The 24973-nt window shown below is 36.1% G+C and overlaps 1 protein-coding gene across 2 annotated transcripts in view; it reads right to left on the reverse strand.

The window, feature by feature from the left end:
• Positions 1-24973, reverse strand: part of Smc5 (structural maintenance of chromosomes 5) — a gene marked incomplete in the record, with an annotated part of 106109 nt that overhangs the window by 57269 nt on the left and 23867 nt on the right. For both annotated transcript variants that reach the window (XM_013516362.1, XM_005388744.2), the window contains 5 exon segments: positions 1267-1380; positions 5799-5953; positions 8269-8524; positions 21720-21791; positions 24374-24535. In XM_013516362.1, the coding sequence (XP_013371816.1) occupies positions 1267-1380; positions 5799-5953; positions 8269-8524; positions 21720-21791; positions 24374-24535 (759 nt within the window).

Here is a 24973-nt window from a genome sequence, read left to right on the forward strand (position 1 = left end):
AAAAAGGGAGGAGCAAGCCTCTTTCTTGCCTTATATCATACGCAGGATTCCCGCCGCAGGACGGGAGCCTCACTCACACCAGCAATCCTAGCACTAGACGACGAACCAATCACCAGCCCTAGATTCAGTCACCTCTGAAAAGCCTGCCCCATATCCTCATGAGGCTTTGCAGGTACATCTAGACAATAAACCACAACAGCCTTGTTGTGCTTTAGATCTAGGATGTCCCCCAGAGCCTCCTATGTTCAGATAGGGCTTTTGGAAGGTGACTGGGCTGTGGGGGCACTGACCTATGTTAGGAGGTCGGGCATGGGTGGGGTGGGTCACTGAGGGAATGACCTAGAAGGGGTATCCCCTCTCTGCTTCTTGGGCACCACGACGTGAGAATGAGAAGTGTTCCTCTGCAGCAGGCCCTTCTACCATTTCTGTGTTTGAGCCTGACAATCATGGACTGAAGCTTCTGAAACTCAAGCAAAATAAACTTCTCAGCCTTTATGTTTGGGTATTGTTCTCAGTGAGGCAAGAGTGACTAAGACAGGCCTTTTATGCAAAAGGAAAATCTTAAAGAAATCTCCATATATAGCTAAAAGTGTCACATATAGCTAACCATGTAGCAGATATATAATACGCACTAGCTAATAAGTACTATTCTAAATACTCATTAATAACTTAAATCCTCACAGTTATCTTCTGAAATAGGTAATATGAACCTCATTTCTTAGTTGAAGAAATATGAGGCACAGATACTAGATAATTTACAAGTTAGAAACAAAACTAGGATTCAAATTCTGGCAACCTAGCCACAGAGCCTATCTTCCTGAATGCTAATCCTTGCTGCCTTTCGGTGACTTAGATTCTCAAGCCACTGGTGGTTTTCTACGAAGATGCAGGAGTTTTATTCTTCTCCACAAAGTTTATTTGTATTAATAAGCAACATTATATTAATTTCCCCTGGAGAGAAAAACTGAGTTCATTCCAAAACATGCAAAAGTGATCCCAAAAACCAAGGTCCATCATGCTTTTGCTTAGAACAGATTAATTTCATTAATTTCAAATTGTTATAGAGGAATGAGTGTACTATTTTCCCTTTTAGAAAACAAATATATCTCCCTATAATTACACAAATAGAAAAGAAATTAGCAAAATGTAGTAATTTTACACAAGAGTTAAGGCTGTAAAATTACTTTTGTCCTAGAGAAGCTAAACATTTAAGCACTGAAAAATAAGTGCCAAGTGAATCAAAGCGGTGTGCTGATCAATACTTGCCTCTCTGAGGAAAATCTCCATATCTTCTTGACTTTCAAACACAAAAGCTCTCAAATCATTTGACGAAATATGATTTTCAATATATTTGGCATTTTTATTATCTTTCATGTTGATCTAAACAGAAGGAAAATTGACTTTCATGAAATCCACTGACTATCAGAACATGTCTGTATATAACCTGTACTTAATTAAATTCACTTCTGTACTAGGACAAGAAAAAAGTAACGACGTGGTACTAAAAGTTCATTTCAAAACACTGAATTTGTTACTCAGAAACAACCAATCCATAAACAAAAGATCTGATTTGAATAGTACCAGAGAGATACATACCAATTTTCATGCTATGAAATAATTTTAGTTACTTTCTGGCCAGCTCACTGAAAACATCTGAAAGTACTAGATTGTGATCCAAGAATATAAACACTTCTTATCTTTTCCAAACTTTTTCTTTTTTTAAGACAAGGTTTTGTTATGCAGCCCACGCTGATCTTGAGCTCACAACCCTCTTGTCTTAGTTTCTCAATTTTCCCACACATTTAATATTTTTCTTTTAATCTTCAAGAGAACTTCATATACATGGTGATTAAGTGACAGGCATAATAACACAAAGAAAAAGTAAAAATCTTTATAAAACTAATTTTTTAAAAATGTTGCTATAGTTTAACTGTAACTGTTACCAATTTTTTTTTTTTTTTTTTGGTCTTTTTGAGACAGAGTCTTGACATGTAGTTCGTTCAGGCTGGCCTTGAGCTCACTTTGTAGCTCAGGCTGGCCTTGAACTTGAAATGATCCTCCTGCCTCTGCCTCCCAAGTGCTAGGATTATAAGCATGCGCCACCACGCCCAGCTAACTGTAACTGTTAGTGCCTTCAAGAGAAACCCTAGGCTTCCACCACCACAATAAGAAACTTACTGATTTATTTTACAAATACTAATTACTAGTATTAACTAATGTCTGAACGCAAGGCTCAATTCCATGGATGCCTTAAGATACATGTCAGGGAAAAAGAGAACGGTCTCAAAAAGGGTATAACTCCCTAATTTTCTTTTTTATTTTAAAAAGAAAAAGCCAATAAAAATGATACCCAATTTCAAAACAAGATTACAGGAAATTAACAATGGTTATTACATTGTATACTGTCATCTTCATTTTTTGAAGATTACCAGATGTAGACATGCAAAGTTGATCAAACAATATAAACGCTAACTGTTCCTTTCAATGAACTATTAGAAATTAGTACAATTATCTTAGCTATCTTGTGTGTGTGTATATATATTTTTCCCCCCTTCCTTCTTTTCTCCTTTCCCTCATCATCCCAGTTGCTCTTTCTTTTTAGTAGTTTCTTTCTCTTTCACAATATCTACTATACCTTTTGGATGTTATTTACTCTTTCAGTTTCTTATATGAGAGAGACAATACAGTAACAATTTATTATTTTTTGCAGATGAGTATGTTGAAAAACATAGCTCTCATTAAAAAAAGTAAATTAAAAAGTGTTATTTGTGGAATTTTAGAGGAGACATGAATTACCTCCAGCAGATAAAAGTCAGCTTTCTTGAATAATAAAAACCTTTTTTCATTATTAATGAAATAATGAATTTCATAATAAATTGAGGTGTTTATGTCCCATAATAACCATGAAGAACGCTAGGTGACCTTCGGCTCTAGGGTCAGAAAGACACCCTTTCAAATCCTATGTGTGATCTTAATCAAGTACTACTCAAATCTCAGAAAGCTCTAGCTACATCATCTGTAAAATGAATAGAATAAAATAGTATATCCTCACAGAACTAAATATGGATTAAAGAACATAACAACATGAATAAAATTAGTACAATACTTGCTACATAAGTATTAGCCAATACTACTACTCCCTAATTCCAGATTTTTTTTTTTTTTTGGCCTTTTTGAGACACTATCCAGTTTCACTACTCAGTTCAGACTGGCCTCGAACTCAAAGCAATTCTCCTGTTTCAGTTTCCCAAGTGCTGCGATTACAGTTGTGCGATCATGCCCCAGGATATTAAGTACACAAAAATGGGAAAATAGACACACAAGTAAAAAATTAAAACCATATCAACAAGGCATACGCACTCTAAGCCTTTAGCATCTTGTTCTCTAATTTTTTTGGTAAACTTTGGTATTACTTTATTAGAAATATAAATGAAAATGAGAGGAATTGTAAGTAGACACTTACCCTTCAACATACAGAAAAGATAAAAGTGACCACAATATTATCAAAATAAGTAATTCTTTAAATAGCTATGGGCAATCCAGCCTAGGACTTAAATCTCATTATCACTTTCCCCCAAGGTGTATTTATAAGAGACAATCTGTCTTTCAGATTCTGGGACCTTCACTTTGTGTACTGGTTACACCGCTATTCAATTATTTGATGTATTTCCTGTTAAGTCAGGTAATGAGTTCAGTTTTTTCACGGACCAGTACTTGCAGTTCCAATAGTGACTGATTCATAGTTTTTCCAAGTGTAAAACATATTCCACTGCATTCACAGTCTGGCTTCCTAACATCCTCAAGGAAGAGTTAGCCACCTTGTTGATTTTTTCAGTTTCCAGTTTCTTTACATGCTCTCTCTCCTCATGAGATCAGTGAAGAAAATACTGGTCAAACTTTTTCAAAGAACTTCACGGTCATAGCTTTACAAAGTTGTAACATAAATGATAGGGAAATAATGGAGACAGAGCATTCCAAAATGAGCAGGTGGTTGATGACAGCTTCTTGTTTCCCAATTTTAAAATAAAATTTTCCTACACATCCTACTATGTAACCTGTTTTATAATTCATGAACATGTCATGTATACTATTACTTGAGAGCTACACCTATATTTTTAATGTCTGAGTAGCATTCACTGTAAGAGTAGAGTAATTTACTTCACCAAGTGGTACTTTTGTAAATTCTCTTCTTTTACCCCATCAGTCTGCGACTATAAATATTACTGTAAGAAGTACATCTATAAATAAACCTATCTAAACTTCTCTAACTCTAGACTGGAACTGTTAGAAATCATGGAAATAGATTTTCAAGTGACAAGTTACATGTCTTAATTTTAAGTTTGCATATTGCTAACCTGTCTAGGGAGGTGGTAATATTTCAACTAATCTCTGAAGGGTTACGGATGGACAGAGGTGATAGGTTAATGTAAGAAAAATGACAGATGACAAATCTAAACTAAAAAGTTCTGAAATATTATTTTAAATTTGGCATTTTTATAAAAATCTGCTGACAATTATATTTGCATTAAAACTTATACCAAGGGCAAAAGTATTTATCTTTTCTTTCAGTCTTCATCAGATTATTCAAAACAGTTTCTATATCCAAAATGGAAACTGTCTTCCCGATCTGGCAAAAATATTTTAATGCATCCCTGAACAAGAAGAGACTATATTATGCACATCAGTTTTGCTATTGTAAGATATAATAAAAGATTAAAATTTATATAAATGATTCTATAAAGTATAACACAAATAGAAGTTATAGAAAATTAAACTTTCTGCCAGGTGTGGTGCGGACCTATAATCCTAGAACTCAACATGCTAAGGCAGAAAGACTGTCATGAGTTCAAGCCCATCCTGAACTACATTGTGAGACCCTGTATAAAAAACAAAAGAAAGTAACTCTTTTCATGAATCCTGCAAGGATCTATAATCAATTTTTTTTTTTGAGACAGGGTCTTGCTACTTAGCCCAGGATGGCCTTGACCTTGTGGCGATCCTCTTGCCTCAACCTTCCAAGTGCGGGGCTTACAAGCATGTGCTACCATGCCTGACCAATCAAATCTTTTTTTCAAATAACCTAGCAAAAATAATTTATATCTGGGCAAGTCTCAAGTTTATATATCTATATCTAACACATTATCATCGAAGAATAGTTTTTCACTTTTTCATTCCTTTACACAGCCAAACTTTATGTAATTTTCCATAAATTGCCCTGGTGCCCTTGAACTTGTGATAATGCTCTTGCTTTGGCTTCGTAAGTAGCTGGGGACATGTGTGTACCACTGTACTCAGCTTCTTAACCTGATCTCGCTGGCCCACAAACAGCAGTTAAGGGGTACTAAATATTTTATAATGCTAACAAACTATTTCATTATAAAAATTCTCAGGCTGCCCTTTATTACAGCAGGTGATTTCCTTGCCTATCCTGTCACGAGTCCCTTTATCGACATTTTTTGTTTATACTATTTTCTACCTCCTTGGCAGGTTTTAATCCATTACACACTAAGAACCGGCTAACCAGGATAATTTCATACATGATTCATGGAGGGTAAGCTGTTGGTTTCACATGCCTTTTCTCCAGAAAAAAGTTCACAGGTTTTTTTCAATAGTTACTTACCCTTATTGATCACAAGACTTTTATAAACCTCATATTCAAATTCAGTCCTATACCAGAGATGTCACATATCCACACTAGAAAAGGTATTAGGTGGACTAAGAGTTCTTAAAATACAAAAATCTACAATGACTGCAATAATAAAACCAAAAGATTCCACAAAGATAAGTAAATTTCTTACCATAAGCATTATGGGCTCACAAACTCTTTGCTTAAATTTGTCTCTGTTACTTCTCAGCCATAAAACAGCTTCATATGTATCCCGGTACCTCTGTCTCAGCTTATCTTCTTTCTGATTCATAAGATTGTCAAAACGTACAATATGCTCACCCACACCTAAAATTGGAAAGTGAGTACTGTTTTTCTGAAAACGTTAAGCCATGAAATAATCTATTAATAACACAAAAAAACTACCCTAGATCTAAATGTTACAAATACAACTCAGCAAATACTCAACATAGTGGAAAAGACCTGGCCCAGATTAATCATTTTAAAATTCCTAATACCTAGGATAATAAAATGATCTTGACTCTACTTAAAATAAAAACAAGTCACCTACAAAAGAATGAGAAAAGTGCTAGCTTTCCTGTCAGACGACACAAGCAAGAAGCCTTCAAATTTCTGAGAAGATGCATATGGTAGCGCACTCCTGTAGTCCCAGCACATGGGAGGCTAAAGCAGGAGGATGGCACAAGTGTGACACCAGCCTGGACTACATAGTAAGCTCAACACCAGCCTGAACTACATAGCAAGAACCTGTTTCAAAAAGAAAAAGAAAAACAATCTGAGAAGCCAGGTGTGGTGGTGCACGCCTATAATCCCAGCTAGGAGGCTGAGGCAAGAGAACCCCAAATTCAAGCCCAGCCTTGGCAATTTAGTACCTTAGTGAGACCTTGTTTCAAAATAAAAAATAAAAAGAACTAGAGATGTTGCTTAGTATGCAGGACCTGGGTTCAATCTCCACTACTGAAAAAAAAATTTATGAAAGAAAATTTACCTTTCAACACATACACAACAAAATGAAGACCAGGGATGCAATTAATAAATGAAATTAATTCTCAGATATCTTTTCTTATGAAGTTATCTGAAAATGCAGTCTAACAAAATAAGGGAATACTCTGTTTAAGGAAAACAAAGGGGAGAAACACGGAATTCAGGAATAGCTTTACTCAACACAGGAAAAGTGTGAGAAAAGTCCCAGATGACAATCAGGTTAAGAGCCTTGAAAACAACCAGTTTAAATGGAAAGCCACAGAATTCAAGAGAATGTCTGAGTCTTTTTTCCTCCTTCCTTTTCTTCAATGTAGGAAAATGCTAAAGCAAATGGTGTTTTTTCTGAAGTTCATTAAAACCTTATAAAATTATCAATAAAGTGAAATTTAATTACAATATACAATTTGGCTTGGCTACAAAAAAATTTTGTTGCTGCAGTAAGCAATATATAGCAATCTAAACTTCTCGAATTAACACATTTCCACCAGCTTGAACCACTGGTGGCACATGCATGACTGTCCTATTGGGGGGCTTATACTGCCTGACTGCCCTATGCTGCCCAAAGGGACAGTCATGTACACACTACCAGTGGTTCAGAGCCACATGGCAGGAAGACATGAGTTACAGCCCTGTCATGAACGTTGCTGACCCACAGAACACATCAAACAATTATTGTTCTCAATCAAATGTAGATGTTTCTAGCTTTGAAAATATAAAAGCCAAAGTACAGATGAGAGCATATGAGTATGAGAAGAATGGGAGTACTACAGTATAGTTTATCTTACAGAATATACACTCAACACTGACAGTTGTTAAGTGACACAAAAAGATATACCATTTATAATGAAAATCAGTATTATTAATATAATAATCTAATTTGACAAACTGCAGTAACAGGGAGGTAAGTATTATAAGGTAAAATCAACAGCTGGCATAAATATCCAAAGTGATGTCTAAAGTTGATTAATCAAACAACTGTGAAATAAGTGAATTCAATGCCAGCTTGCACTACAGTGAGACCCTGGCAAAGAGAGACGGGTGGGGGAAGGAAGGAGGGAGGGAAGAAAGAAAAAGAAAAGATCATAAAAACTGCTAAAAGAATTAAGTGATTACTTTTGAGAGTAGGTCTGGAGGTAGGAAAGAGGTTATACCACCTTTCCCTTCTAGTTCTTTGTAACTATAAGGACACAAATGTAGTCCTCCAATAAACATGTAATAATGGTTTTTTAAAACTAATATATTGATCATATATATTGAGCAGATAAGATCTCTTCTACCCAAATAATGTGATCAACCTACACACATGGTCTATACAATAAATAAAAATAAATATGAAATTAGAGTTCAAAGAACAAAGCTAACAGCAAGGCTAGGATAGTTTAAATCCAATCTGTGTCTCTGTAAGGAAAATAAAGGTAAGCATTTTTAGACACTTAAATGCTGCAACTGGACATAAGACAATGATCGAATGGTGGAAAATCATGGCATGCAATAGCTGTCGGTAATTAAGGCACAACCCTGGAAGAACTGAATTGAGTTTCCTATGGAGACTTGAACCGTAAAAAGCAATGAGTATTAGGGGAAGAAGAAAGCCAATCAACAGATATATCGGTATCAGGTCTATTTTATAAACAGTTCTTTGCCCTAAGAAAACTTACTCTTTTTCTCTTTCTCCAGAGTCTCCCTCTCCCTCCGTTTATCAATTATCTCGCCTTCACATAATGCCTTTTCATCTTGAACTCGTCTCAGGTCATTTGTAATGGCATCAATCTGAGGCTGAAGATTCTCACAGTTTTCTGCAGTCCTTAGTTCATTTTGCAAATCCTCTATCATTTTGCGAGTATTACTTATTCTCTTCTGTCGGTCATGTTCTTCATTTTGTTTTACTGTTAAAGCTTGCTGAAGTTCCTCAATCTATTAAAACAGAAGTAGGTTAGTACTTCAGATGATTTGTTTTCTATTGGTTTACAAGGCATTCATAGTAATAAGGTGTATGGGGCTGGAGGTGTAACTCAGTAGTAGAGCACCTGCCTAGCATGAAGCCCTGGGTTTGACAATCAGCACCATGCCTTTCAAAAAATCAAACAAGCAAAGACCATGGGTGTTTTCCTCATGAAAAGGTAATCGGCTATAATGAGACTAGCAGATTACCAGTCCTACTAGACTACCTGTATCTTTATTTGTTGTCTAATATAGTCTAACTATAGTACCTAGAGAAGTCCGTACAAGGTGCATTACATACTCATTGAATAAATTATAAAGCCAATCAATTTCTAAATAGAGGTAATACATACTACATATCATACAACTGAAATTAAAAGTCATATGATATAATAATTTCAATAAATAGAAATCCAATTGAAATGTAAGGCATTTTAACTTTAAACTAGAACAAACTGTGACAAAATTTTGTTCAAGGAACATTTCAAGTTAATATTGTGGATTTAATCATCAATCTTTATAATTAAAACTTTTGACTTATAATCAGTATAAATTATTTTTTAAAAGCCAGAAATGTTGATTGTCACCTGATGTCAGTGGAACTTTTATCAAAACCAGTTACAATTTTCCTTAACACAGACATGTGTTGCACACAGAGATATAATCCTATGCTTTTATAACTACAACTCTGTATCTGAGTAAGGCTAACACTTTATATACCTGTTTGTTAGCTGGCTTTATATGTACATCACATTTATTCCCTCCTCTTTCACATTATAAATGTTGTAACACATTCATTACAAAAATATGGATAATCACTTATAATCCAAATGTCTTTAAACATCTACATTTTAATGCCTACTACTATCTTATAGAATAGTTATTTCTATCAAATGGCACTACTAAAAATTTGAGAGCTGTTTCTCACTATACCCCATGTTCTTGCAAAATAAAATCATCACCTGTATAACATCCTGGTATATGAATATACATTACTCTCCTATTCCCTATTTTTAGGAATTTGAAGTGGTGCAAATTTTTTCTTTGAAAAACTTCAGCTTTGGCAATATCAAGATATTGCACTAAGCATATGCCCAAATCACCTCTCCTATACCAAAGACCAAAATGAGAGAAAATGTATTTGAAAAGAATGAAGTATCTGTCTTAAAAACTAACAATGTTCAATGGATCAAAGAGGGGGCAGTAGACAAGAAGTCTTACTTTTCAGCCAGGAAACCCATGAAGTCAGCCTAAGACACTTGGGAGAAGATCACAAGAAGACAAGTGTAAAAGTAAGAATGATCAAACACAAAAAGTCTAATCCCATGAAAAGGGAACAAGAGATTTAACATACATAAGCTTCGCACTCCTAGTATGATGGAGACCAAGCTATTGAAAATCACTGGGCTGAGAGCGATACATGATACGTATGTTTATAGCAGCAGAGTCTGTAATAGTCAAATCTTGGAAACAGCCCAAGTGCCCATCAACTGGTGAATGGATAAAGATGCGGGTTTTTATACAACAGAGTACTACTCTGCCATAAAGAAGGTCATGCTTGAGATAGTTCTAGGAAAATAGATGCACTTTGAGTCCATACTCTTAAATGAAATAAATCATACACACATGTAAATATCACACTGTTTCTCTGGTGTAAGAAACCAAAAGAGTAAATAAGGACCAAAATGTATATTAGGTATTGTGAAATACGAAGAAAATGTTCAAATGGAGAAGGAATAAAGGTGAGGAGAGAGGGAAAGGAAATAAAGGAAAAGTAAAAAAGAGAGAAAAGAAGGAAAACAGAAACAAAACTTCTGTAAATGGGGAAGGGAGGAGGGGTTGAAGGGAGGATAAGGGAATGGGAATAAAAACAAGTTATACCATGCACAGGTACAAATTTTCTATGATGAATGTGATCATGATGTATCTAAAATGTACCAATGAAATCTGATTAAAAGAAAGAAAGAAAATCATTGGGCTGGCAAAGAAAGCTTACTGAAATAGTCTCTGACTTTGACCTAAAAAAAAAAATTAAAAAGCAGTCCAATAGTTCCTTATATTTTGGTTTAATTTTCTGAACTCTTAATTAATTTGCCTCTTTCACACAAGAAACTACGCTGACTAATCAGTTCTACCATCATCAAAACTCACGTTTAGCTCAAGCACAGTTAATCTACACCTTCTATTCACCTATCTTCACTAGGACACTATAGTCACACCGCTTTATCTTCAATTTCTCTCAATATTCCTTTTTACTCTTCACTGAAATTTTTTTTTTTTTGGTTTTTCTCTGGTACTGGGAATTGAACTCACGACCTTGCACTTGCCAGGCCGGCACTGTGCCGCTGAGCTAAAGCCCCTTCTTCACTGAAATACAGATACAGCTCAAAGACACATCTCCTTAGACCCCCACCATAACCCATTACTGTCATAGCAGCTGAGTTAGATAGAAATATTATAGGCAGTCAGACAGGGTCAGTCAGGCCCTGGAAGGAGCCAACAGGAAAGACAAGACATGTATTTGCTGTGGGCCAGACCTCAAGACAAAGGACTAAATAAATGCACCCACATACCGCCCTAGGTGTAAACATCAGGGATTGATATTCTAAATAGGTAGCAGCCACCTTGAAGAGTCACCCAGTGCGTTACAGGAAAAGCCCCTGTTCCCCATTTGATCACGATTTGATCAATTTTACCTGAACAATTCTTATGGGCTGACCATAGTTTTGTCCATTTTCCCCCTACTCTGGACCCACCTCACCTCGTGCCTCTGCTCTATAAAAGTCCCTAGAAAAGACAGAGCGTTGGGCAACCACTCTTTTGTCCCTCTCTTGGACAGAAGCTTTCTTTCCCTCAATAAATATATTCTGCTCTTAACCTCTGTTGTTCCTAAAATTCATTCTTCGATTTTAGAGAACACAAACCAGTCCCAGATATCGTTCAGGTTGGGAGTTTTTATTTTCCTGTATCGTCATTTCAGGACTCAGAGGTGGAGATTCTCACTGCCACTCTACTGCTTCATCCTTTAACTGAGCCCCACTTCAGTTCCTTTAAAGGCTAATGATCAGACTTTGCTACCCATGTTCCTTATTACTATGTTGCTGCCTCCCTTCAAATTCTCCCTCATTATTCACTCACTGAGACTTTAACACCTCAATGATTCAATGTCTTCACCCATCACTGTGTCTGTCATCGTGTGACTTCAACCTAACTCTTTGGTCTCTGTGTTCCATATTGTTTTAACTTCAATCATCTTTTCCTTATATTGAAGATCATGTACATCACCAAAAATAATACCACCTCTGAAAACTGTATTTCCTTTTTTTTTTCTTTTTGAGACAGTTTTGCTATGCAGTTCAGGCTGGTCTTGAACTCACAGCAATCCTCCTGCCTCAGCCTTCAAGTGCTGGGAGGCATGTAGATTATTAACAATTATGTACCAACTGTATACTTTCTATCCAGTCCTAATTAAACTTAACCATATATCACCAGGGGCAAACCTATGGCGCACGTGCCACCGCAGGCTGCTTGTTAGCACTGAAAGTTCTAAAATATCTGCCTTCACCCTACACTTCCTCAACCTAAGTACATGCTGCATGTGTCTAATCAACTGAACTATCTGAAGAAACCTTAAAAACTGGTCTCACTTTACATTTGTAGCCATAAAATTTAAATAGGCAACCACAACTACTACTAATATACTTCTCTAATAAAATCTATGCCCTATGCCAATGGTGGCACATTCCTATAATTCCAGCCACTTGACAGGCTGAGAAAAGCACAAGACCACCCTGGACAATGCAGCAAATCCCTGTCTCAAAATAAAAAAAACAAAAAGGGCTTGGGACGTAGCTGAGTTGAAGGGCACTTGCTGGGCATGTAGAAGCCCTTGAGTTCAATCTCAGTATCACAAAAACACACTGTGTGGCCTCGTTCTGATTTAAATTCTTATCTCATCCTTCCCTCTCAATGCTTTATTGTTATCTATCCTCTATTAACTCATGATCCTGGTGAACTTGCCTCATACTCGATCAATACAATAGTTAAAATCAGAATACTCCCTTTTCCTGCTTTCAAACCCATCACCCTACCTACATCTGTACTCACTCCACTTTATCTTGTACAGTATAAGGACAGTCCCTAGAGTTAAACCAATCCCCTCAAGGCTACTCCTAAACAGTGTTTTTCAAACTATTTACAATAAACAACCATTAAAAAAGAGCCAGTAGGCCATGGAACACACACCCATAATCCCAGCAGTGAAAAGGCTGAAGTAGGAGGACCTCAAGTCTGAGGCTAGCCTGGACTCCACAGCAAGACTTTGTCTTTACAACAATAGAAACAAACAAACAAAAAACAAGCTATATTATGAACACTTATTTTTTAAGATTTGAACCCAGGGCCTCCCACAAGCTGAGCTATATCCCTAGCCCTACAAGTTAACTTTTACCAATTGCTGTGAAAATAAATTACCAACAATTATTTTTCAAGCAATGCGTCAATTCCCTTAAAAGTTTAATGTAAACCACGATACTGTACTCTTAGGAAATGATCCAGCAGAAATGAAAACGTATGTCTAAACATTGCTACGAAGAATACTAACACCAGCTTAACCAGTAATAACCCCGAACTAAAGACCACTTACATGACCTTTGAAAGAATGATTGATTAGATAAATGGTTATCTCAAAAAAAGAAAGAGAAACAATGCAGAATATCAAATTTTGTGGGACACAGTAAATCAGAATTGAGAGGACAATTTATAGATCTAGGAGTGATAAAGAGTGTATAGCTCTAAGAGGGCACATAAGAAAAGAAAGTCTCAAATAATCTATACTCCACTTCAAGAACCAGGTAAAAAGAACAAAAAAACCTGTATCAAGGAGAAGAAAGCAAGTAATACAGGTAAGTGAGACTGAAAACAGCAAAACCAGTATTAATGAAACACAGCAGGTTACTCAAAACCCATAAAATTAACAAACGTCTGGTAAGACCACGAGGCAGAGCAGGGGTGAGTGGTGAGTAGGGAGAAAGTCAAAAGAACACAACTGCCCATGGAATAAAACAGAGGCCTCACTGCAGATTCTGTACTTTTAGACCAACATAGGTTCACTTCAGAATTATACAAAATTTCTTAAGAACAATTAACAGTTCCATACAACCTCTTCCAGAAAACAGAAGAGGGATCACTTCTTAAAATTCTAAATGGACCTAATTATCTTAGTGCCAAAAGCAGACAAAGTACAAAAAGAAAACTACAGAACGATGTCCTTCATAAATATGGACATAAAAACCCTTTAACAAAATATTGGCAAAAAAAGAATTTACATGTAAAAAGAATTATATGTTTATATACCATAACTAACCTGAGTTTAGAGATATAATGTTAATTTAATATTTTAAAAAATCAACGTAACCTATCATATTAACAGGCTAAAGGAAAAAATTGTAAAATCCTATCAATATGTGTAGAAATATACTTGGTAAAACTGAACAACATGCATAAGAAGTTTTAAAAACCTAAGACTATGTATTGGAACTCTGAATCTGATGAAGAACATCTATAAAAAACCTACTGCCAGAACAGCTAATGGTGAAAAAGTAAGTGCTTTCCTTTTAAGATCAAGAATGAGGCCAGGATGTCCACATTCACCTCTGTTATTCAGGAGTATCAAAAGTTCTAGCCAGTGCAGTAAAGCAAACAAAGGAAACTCATCACACAGAAATCAGAAAAGAGGGCCGGGGATATAGCTCAGCAGCATAAGCGCTTGCCTGGCAAGCCTGAGGTCATGAGTTCGATTTCCCATACCAAAAAAAAAAGAAAGAAATCAGAAAGGAAAAAACAAGCCTGTTCCTATGTGCACAGGACATGATATAGAAAATCCCAAGGAATCTACCAGGAAGAAAAGAAAGAAGGAAGAGAGGAGGCAGGGAGGGAATCAGGCAGGCTAGCTGGCTGATTATTAATAAAAGCAGTTTTATATGTTAGAACTATAAAATGCTATGAAAATTAAAAATCTAAATAAATGTCGATATATAACATTCACAGACTGGAAGACATAACGTAGCAAAAATTCCAATTTTCCCCAAAGGTTTAATGAGATTAAAATCCCAGCAACAGTTTTGTTAGATATAGAAAAGATTTGGATTTCATCAGGAATGGCTAAGTAAGTAACTCTTAAAATCCTCTCCTCCATAAGAATCGAAGAACAATGACAAAAACCGTTAAAATTCACTTTTATAGCACTCTGGAATTTAACCAAAATGCCTGCAGGGATCCAGGAAGTGTTCAATGAAGAAAAATGCCGGAGACTTGCTAAAAACAGCAAGCTGTGGAATGCTGAACATGCCCTACTCCACCCCCATTCCCTACTTCTGTGGCAGCCTTGAAAACCCAAAACCCACAACCACAGTGAAAATTGCAGCCTCACAACCCTGGAAAGATAAGAACAAGTTCAGAGCTCTTAAATCTTCATTCAAGAGAATCCTCACCCAACAGAACTGTCATTATCTATTCTGTAAGACAGGTTCCCAGAAAATCTTACTTGTAAGGTTTATCTTTGACCCCACTCAGCTAATCCCTGATAAAATGGTCCCCCCCCTCAAAACACACACACACACACACACACACACACACACACAGTCAAAAGCAACCAGCAGCAATTATTCAACATGATAGTTGCCTGAAGAATAATAAAAGTTGGAGAAAATAATAAACAAAAATCTTATAAAGGAAAATGACACATTCACTCAAGGTTTTAGGAATGCCTAGGGATCCAAAAGTCCACATGTGCGAGTAGGAGTGTGTGCACACTCCAGAAATACCTGGGCTCTCACTTGTTTTCATTTTGAGGCAACTGCCAATAAAAGTCAAAGCTAGGACAGAGCTGCAAACTAGCAGTGGAAATTAACCACTTTTCAATAATCTGAAAAATTAATAGAGCTCAATGAAAAGTGAAAATATTGCCCAACTGAGTGTTGGAAGATGTGACCTAACATACATACAGATGTTTCACAAAGACTAGGAGAAATAATAGTTCTAGGTATTTACAGAAATAACTGATCAGTCAGGTCATCTGGGGATCACTAAGTTTACAGTGACTTTAGTAGCTACATATGACAAAGAATACAAATTCTACAGAATTAAGTCACTATACAAACAGCAATAGCAACATCATCATCAGTGAACAGCAGTAACACCAAGCTTTGGGGAGGGGTAAACACCTCATGTCCAGAATTGATACATTTTGTTATTTAGGTGGCTGGGGATTTAGCTCAGTGGCACAGTGCCTGCCTGGCAAGCGCAAGGTCATGAGTTCAATTCCCGGTACTGGGAAAAAAAAACCAAATCATTTTGTTATTTAAATTGTCCAGTTTTAACAACAACAAAAAAATCAAGATATTCATATAAACAAGAAAGTCGGACACACAAGGAAAAAAAAGCAATCAACAATCCTGGAGACGAATGTCTAGAAGTGAACTATGTAGGTTACTTTCCCATCAGTGGGACAAAATACTCCATACTCACAACTAACAAGAGGTAAGGTTTATTTTGGTTCATAGTTTTCAGAAGATTCAGTCTATGTCTGGCTAGCGCTGAGGCAGAAACAGAATAATGGAAGAAAGATCCTCAACTCACAGCAGTCAGAAAGTAGAGCAAGAGGGAAACCAGAGAGAAGAATACATACACTTAAGGTTATACCTACAGTGACCCACCTCTACCCAAGTCTCACCTCCTAACAGCACAGTGAGCCACCAAACTCCTCCACAGATGAATTCACTGATGAATATAACTGCCCCATAATCCAGTCACCCTCTGAATATGAGACTTTTGGGAGACCCTTTAGAACTAAATCCTAACATTCTGTTCCTGGCCCCCGAAAGGCTCAGACACATCTCATTATTCAAAATACATTTAATCCATCTCTAAGAGAGACCTAAGTCTTAACAGTTCCAAAACTGCTGAAAAGCTGAAATCCAAAGTCTCCTCCCAGATCCAAGGCAAACTTTTAGATGGGTGATGTCTGACCATTTCCTGATATGTCTTCAAGGCATTTTTCCTATTGTCCTCATGCAAACTACTTGGCTTCTTTTTAGTGCCGCTAATCTCTTCAGCAACAATACATAGTTGGGGCACCCAACTTTACATATAGTTCATTTTGAGCTAAAATTCTGAGTGCCTTGAATTTTTCGGATCTGCCCTTTGCCCCTAATTTTCACTATAAATCTGGCTAAAAGCATCTAACTGTACCCACACCACAACCTGAATGTTGGGCTGTTTGAAATTTCCTCTGCCAGATTTATTATTCCACCCCCCTTAATCTCTATTTTCCTGCAAATTCTCAGGACATAGGTAAAATGTAATTAATTTTTATGCCACAATGTGCAACGTATGGCCTGTAGTCCTACTGTCAATAGATTCCTTGTTGCCGACTGAAACCTTCTAAGCCTGGCCTTCAATGTCCACATTTTTTTGAGTATTCTGGTCTTCCGAGCTCTATCTAGAATCACCATCAGGCTCTGCTTACACCATTCTGGGAATTTCTCTAACCCACGTCACTAAACCTTTCCCAACTCCTACCACAAACTAGTTCCAAAAGCTTCTAACCCAGGATAGTCACAGCAACAATCCAACTTCTCCAGTACCAATTTACTATATTTACTACCAGTTTACTCCAGTACTAAATTTACTATTTACTAAAAAGAAGGGGTTTACTTTGGCTCACGGTTTTCAGAGAATTCAGTCTCTGTTTGGCTGACTCCACAGAGAAAAAGTGTTCAATCTATGACAGCCAGGGAGCAGAGTGAGAAGGGAGGAGCTGGGATAAATAATATACCCTTCAACATTATACCTTCAGTGACCCACCTCCAACCAGCTCCCATCTCCTAACAGTATATTTAGCTACTGACATTATCAATGGATAGGTCCAATAGTAAGTATAGTGCTCCCATGATTCAATCACTTTCTAAATGCACGAGACTTTTGGGAGATATTTTAGATCTAAGTCATAACATGGCCTTATAAGACTAAGATCTTAAAAATGATGTTTAAAATATATTCAATCAATTAAAAGAAACTATATCAAAAGCACTAAAGGAAAGACAGAACAATGTCTTGTTGACTAGAGAGTACCAATAAAGACATAGAAACTATAAAAAAAGAACCAACTAAAAATTCTGGAATTGAAAAGTATAGTAATCAAAACAAAAATTTTGCCAGAGGAGCTCACTAGATCTAAGCAAGCAGATTAAAGAGTTAAGCACACTTAAAAACTGATCAATGGAGATTACCTAGTCTGAGGAGCAAAAGGAAAAAAGAATAAAGAAAAATCAGTAGAATCTGAGAGACTGGTGGGAAATCATTAAGCATTTCAAAATATGCTTAACAGGAGTCTCAGAAGAATAAAAGATATGGGAAGAATATTTAAAGAAATAACGGAGCAAAATTTCTTAAGTGTGATGACAAAAATTAACCTTTACATATAAAACTCAACGGATTCCAAGGAAGATAAATTTAAAGACATTCTCATCTAGAAATATCTGTTAATGGTTGAAAATCAAAGACAAAACTTTTAATATAATAAAAAGGTGCTCAATAAGATTAACAGCTGAATCTCATCAGAAACCATGGAGGCCAGAAGTCAGTAAGAGGTCATATTCAAAGTGCTGCAAGAGGCCAGGCATGGTGGGGCACGCCTGTAATCCCAGCACTTGGGAGACTGATGCAGGAGGATCATTCCAAGTTCGAGACCAGCCTGGGTTACCAAGTGAGCTCAAGGCCAGCCTGAACTGCATAGTGAGACCCTGTCTCAACAACACACACACACACACACACACACACACACACACACACATCATCAACTAAAAAACATAGTGCTACATGGTAACTAGTAATTCTATATTCAGTAAAACTACCCTCCACAAACAAAAGAGAAGCCAGGCCTGATGTCATAGGCCTATAATCCCAGTTTTTTGGGGAAGTTGAGCCAGATGGGTCCCAAGTTCGACCCTACCCTAGGCAACTTAGTGAAATGCAAAGGCCCTGGATTCGATCCCCAGCATACCAAAAAACAAAAGAAAAGGAAGAAGAATTTAACACATTCACAGTTAAATAAAGACAGAGAATTTTTCACTACCAGAACTGCCTTACAAGAAACACTAAAGACAGTCTTTCACGCTGAAATGGAAGGACATTAGACAAGAAACTGATAGCAAAACAAAACCAAAAGCACTAGTAAAGGTAATCACACAGGTTAACAAAATAAGTGTACTTTACTGTAATTATTTTTTCTTCCATACTTGATATGAGGGACAATCATTATGGTATAATAAAAAATATGTAGTTGATCTCTGTTCCAGGTTCCCGGTATAGAGTCTATAAAATCCTTGGAATTTTCTAAATGATGGAAGAATCTTATGTTATTCATAATGAGCCACTTCCCCCAATAACTGACTTTTTGTTAATGAAGTGACTCCTGGCAGAGTTCCCAATTAGTTTCAAGATGCAGCTAAGTTTTCAGAGAAAGCAACAACTTCAGGAGATGACTGGAAATTTCAGCCTCATTGGCTAACCTCAAAAGGAAGGGAGAAGCCAGGTGTGGTGGCACATGCCTGTAATCCTAGCACTTGGGTGGCTACGGCAGGAGGATTGCTGTGAGTTTGAGGTCAGCCTGAGCTACAAAGTGAGTTCAAGAGCAGCCTGAACTGCTGGTTCAGTGAAACCATGTCTCAAAAAGACCAAAAAAAGAGAGAGTGGAAAAGACCTAGAGATCAAAAGAAATAACCAAAGGCTAATGATTTATTCATCATGCAATTCTGACAGAATTTCCTAAGCAACAAGGTATGGAGACATTCTGGATTTGTTAATGTATGGAAAACTACATGCCAGAGAAGGAAGAAGTTATCTAACATTCTGTACCACATATGCTGTCCTGCATATCTCTTCCATTTGCAGAGTTGTTTTCTTTGTAAGTAAATCTGCAAATATTAAGGAGAGCACTTTCCTGAGGTTCAACATTGATCTAGCAATTTTTTTTTTTTCTTTTTTTTGGTACCAGGAATCGAACTTTGCACCTTGCACTTGCCAGGAAGGCGCTTATGCCACTGAGCTATATCCCCACCCCGTAGCAAATTGTTAAACCAGAAGAGGGGGTTGCTGGAAGCTCAAGACAGAAATGTGGTAACTGAAGACCCTAGCTTAACAATGTTCAAAAAGAATAAAGGCCTTTTCAAGGCCTTTTCATGGTTTCTCACTCCACTTAAAATCAAACTCAATTTCCTTTTTGTTTTCTTTTCTTTTTGTACACAGCTGTCTCTCTGACTACTCACTTCTCAGGTACAATACTGGACCCAAGAGAATACTGAAGCAAGATTCTTTAAACGTTGAGGAAAATAAAATAATTTCTATTTTAGAATTCACTACCCAGTCATGCAACATTGAAGAGGAGTGTTAAAAGATCTTTTCAGCTATATAAGGACTTGGAAAATTTTCCACCCCAAATGCCTCTCTGTAAGACCTACAAAAAATTTAGTCTAGCAAGGAAAAATTAAAAGAATCCCCACCTTCCCATAAGAGGAAAACAGAAGATGTGTGAGATAGGAAACAACATGATCAAATAAACTTATAAAATATATTAAATCCAAATGAACACCAATAGTAAAAAGTAGTATTTGAACTAGTAAGTCAAATTTTTAATACTAATATGGAGGTGGAGAAGAGGACATAAAAGTATGCTATGATTTTTATCTTAATTAGGAGAAAGAATAAAAATACTAGTAACTCTAATTTTTATTAGATAAATATATTAAACTTTAAGAGTACTAGAATAGGCCTAAAACATACAACTTTCAAACTACAGAATAAAAATGGAGTAAAAACATTGATGAACTGCAACAGAAAGTAGAAAAACAGTAAAAGAAAATACACAAAAGCTACAAGCAGAAAACAGGATAACAAATGTAAACTATTTAAACTCCTTTAGTGACAGAGAGGATTTTATAACAAACTGAGAAAGTTCAAGTTGGGTATGGTAGTGGACACCCTACAGTCCCAGCTCTCTGGGAGGCTGAGGCAGGAGGATGGAGCACAGCACGGAGAACTTGAGACCCTTTCTCCAAATAAAAATACAAAAAAAGGGCTTGGGATGTAACTCAGTGTAAAAGCAATGGGTCCACTCTCTAGTACTGTAAACAAAACAAAACAAAACAAAAACATGTATTATTTTACAGAAGACAAAATATGATGCAGATATGATGAAGAAAGAACAAAAAAACAGCCAGGTGTGGTGGCACATGCCCACAGTCCCAGCGCTCAGGAGGCTGAGGCAGGAGGATCATTGCAAGTTCAAAACCAGTGTGGGCTACAAAATGAGCTCAAGGCCAGCCTGAACCGCATAATGAAACCCTGTCTCAAAAAAAAAAAAAAAAAAAACAAGCTTTAAAATCTAGGTAGCAAACAGTATTATAAGTAAAGGAAAAATACAACTATACTTATAGGAAATACAGTATTAACACATGAAAAATGGATTCATCAACTAGGTAAAAAAAATGTAGCACATTTGAGTAATACAACTATAGTAAGCCTGTTCTAACATATACATACAGAGAGATCTAGTCGCAAACACAAAAAGCAAAACATTTCAAACATATATATGACATGAAATATACAATAAAAGTCCAAAAGATATCACAAAAAATTCTAAAATCATAAAGGTTGCAATTACTTACCATAAAGTAGTATAACTAGACTCTATATTAAAAAAAAGTTTAAATTCCATATCTAAGGGACTAGGATTCAGCTCAGTGGAGCAAAGCCTTGGGTTCAAGCCCCAGGCCACCCCCCAAATCTATATAGCTGTAGAAATTAAAACAATTACAATTTATAAGTAACCTTAACTGAATGAAAAAATTAAAATTATAGGATCTTTAAAAAAAACCACCTTACCACACGTGAGATTAGCTAAAATAGTAGTTCTAACCAATTTTCCCATGATCTTCTGCACAACTATTATATGCTCAAATCTTAAATCTCCTTCAGAGATTAACATACGAAATAGAGAATGAGGAGAATCTTTTACAGCTTCGAAACAAGAATTCGACCCATTATCCAGACCGGGGGAGGGGGAGGTAGGGCAAACAAAGATAATAAAAATTCCAGTAGGAAAGCTTACATGTTTATCTTTCCTTTCTATAACATCTTGCTTTTGTTTGCATCTTTGAGATGTCTCCGTGATATCTGTTGCCTGTGAGAGGAAAAAATTACTTAAAAATTCAATTCAATTATGTAGTCCCAACCATCCAAATATTGTTATGTGAGTTAACCTGAAACAATGCCTTTCCCACAATTTACTTACATAACATGCAATTACATATCACCAAAATATCAACAGTATAGGAAATGCTAAGAAAGCTATAACATGCGTGCAAACGTTTGCCTGTTCATATTTATTTCCTTGTGTTATTTTATGATCCTGAAAATAGTCTTAGGGGATAGTTAGAAAAGATGTTGCTGCTTTTTTACACATAAAGAGAATAAGGTCAAGCAGATATTAAATGACAGAAAGGGATTTAAAATACAGTTCTATGTGAGTTCAAAGTCTATGCCTTCTCCGTAACATTGTATTACCTCCGTGGAATGTTAAAAACAATCATAAGCATTGGAAAAGGCTTTCTGCTGGAACAAAGGGAGCAACCACAAGAACAGCACCAACACTAAACAAAATTAACCATTTTATTCCTACTGCATGGTTAAGGGTACTAATTTATTTTTAAAAATACGAAATAGTATAATGTGCTACTGCACAATCTAGGAACACTTTTGCAGGAAAATAATTCTAAAATATCTCAGGCTACATAGACTGGGAAACAAATTAGGCTCACAGACATTTGACATTGCCTTAACAGTCGGGCTTCTGTTAGGAACTGACAAAAAAAAGGGGAGGGGGGAGTTCTAAATGATTCTTTAATTAAGAGACTTGAAATTTATTGTACATATTTCTCCCACTATAAAAAAAAAAGTAGCTTAGTAGTAAATTCAAGTACCCAAAAAAAAAATATTATAAATCCGCAACTTATCTATAACAACCACAATTAATGTGAAATGACTAGCTCTATCCCTCAAGAAGCCATGTTACCTCTGGGATTTAGTATTCTTAACCACAAAATTAAGAAACGTCTCTAGGTAACAATATCTACAATCCTTTCTTGCTCTAAAATTAAAATGATCAATAGTAATTCTCTTAAAAATCAGATCCAATCAAGTCCTAAAATCCTTAGCTGTTCCTAATAACTATTCAGTCTTCTAGACCTGAGCCTAGTAATTGTAAACCACTTTAACTCATACTAGAATTAAGACCTAATGGAGATTTTCTGACTGACAGTAGCAAAGTCAAAATTAGTAACTCCTTTCCTTTGACTTTATATTCCTAGACATGGCCTTTTCATTCAATAAGCATTGCTCAACATGCATATTTCAGTAAATATATGGTACATCTCTAGATAAAAGAGCTATGGGTAACTTTTTCACGAAAGTTAAGCTTAATTAAACTTGTATACTGAAGGGAGGAGGGGCCTACTCAGTCAAGGGAAGTATGTCTTGTCCCTTCCTCTTTGTCTTTTTCCTACACTTTCCTCTCTGCTTCCAGCTGCCATATGGTGAATATGCTCCACCATGACATTCTGCCTCATCTCAGGCACACAGCAATGGAACCAGCTAACCATCTTGAATCTCTGAAACTGGCAGCCACAATAAACTCTCTACCTTTAAGCTGTTTATATTAGATAATTTTGTCATGGCAACAAAAAGCTGGCTAACAGTATGTTAAATATAGGGGGGAAAAAAGATAGTATATACAGGTTGAATATCCACAGTCCAAAACTCTACAGTCTAAAACACCCCCCAAATCTGAAACATTTTGAGTACCAATAACATACCTAATAAGTTTCAGATTTCTGGATTTTCAGATTAGGTATGCCAAATCAGAAAACTCTACGCAAACATTCTAAAATCACCAAAATTTGAAATATGCAACAGTTCTGGTCCTAAGCATTTTGCATAAAAGATACTCAAAATATGGGTTCAGGAATATCTGCAGTTTTAGACATTTATTGGGATGTCTTGGAATATATTTCATCAGGTAAAGGGAGACTACTATATTCTCAAAGCAGGAACTTGAACCGTTTGTTCTCAATAATCCCCAAGTCCTTAAATGTTAAGGCATGATCATTAATAATTTTTATTTATTTATTTTTGTGGTATCAGGGACTGACCTTATGGCTTCACACATCCTTGGCAAGTGTTCTACGACTGTGCTACATTCCCAGCTGACTATAAGCAATTTAAACATATACTTCTAAAATAAAAAAGAATGACTACACTCTTTATTCTAGGAAATACCAGATTTTATCACCCCCCTCCAAATGGGTGTATAATTACAACAAAGCAGATGTAATAAATTCATAAAAGGAGCTCCATGTCCCTAGGAATACTATTACAAATCACACTGTACTTAACGCAGTGCTATTTCAAGCCTGGAGTGGTGGCACGTGCCTGTACAACCAGCCCTATAAAGGATGAGGTAGAAGAATCCCAAGTTAGAGCCTAACCTGGGCAACCTAGAAACGTAACAAGAACCTATATCAAAGTAAAGTAAACCCCAGAAAATATTCTGAATGAACTGTAAAATAATTTTTGTGTTTGCGAAGATAAAAATCAGATTTATCAGTCGGGCATATAGCTCAGCGGCACAAGCACTTGACTGGCAAGCGCAAGGTCCTGAGTTTGACTCTTGATACCGAAAAAAGATTATCCAAAATGAAAAAGTACCTTTTCTTTGATCTGAGCCTCCAAATCATAGCGCTGCCTTTCAATTTCCTTAATTCTACGTGTAATAGGGATCTGCCCTTCTTTAAGTTTTTTGACCTCGTCCTTCACTCGATCACGAGCTCGTTTTACTTCTTCATATTCCTGACGAACATTTTCATATTCCTTGAAAATAATTCAAAAAACAGAAGTTAACACAGTAAGGAGCTTAAACTAACTCATATACTAAAATCAAGGCACAGACAGAAACCAAATCGAAGAAATGACTGCTTTGGCATTAAAATGAGATTTTTCCCTAATCTTTCAATGAAGAGTTCAGAGGTACATAGAGCTAAATAAATAAATTATAAAGGTAAAAATGGGGAAAAAAAAAACAAAGAAAGTAGTCAGAAGGAAAACAAAAAGCATATAGCTAGCCAGCTAAATGAAAATGCTTGTTGTGTCACAGGAATTAATATTTATTTTTACTGGAAAAAAAAAAAAGCACTAACACAGCTATATAAAGACTACAATATATAAAGGTAAGAGCACAAATATACATTAGAGAAAGTCATTCAAAGAGGAAAACTTCTAAAGACTGAAATTTTTTTTTTTTTTTTTTTT

The sequence above is a fragment of the Chinchilla lanigera genome, unplaced genomic scaffold, assembly GCF_000276665.1.
Source record: "Chinchilla lanigera isolate Chin_1 unplaced genomic scaffold, ChiLan1.0 scaffold00033, whole genome shotgun sequence".
Taxonomy (NCBI): domain Eukaryota; kingdom Metazoa; phylum Chordata; class Mammalia; order Rodentia; family Chinchillidae; genus Chinchilla; species Chinchilla lanigera.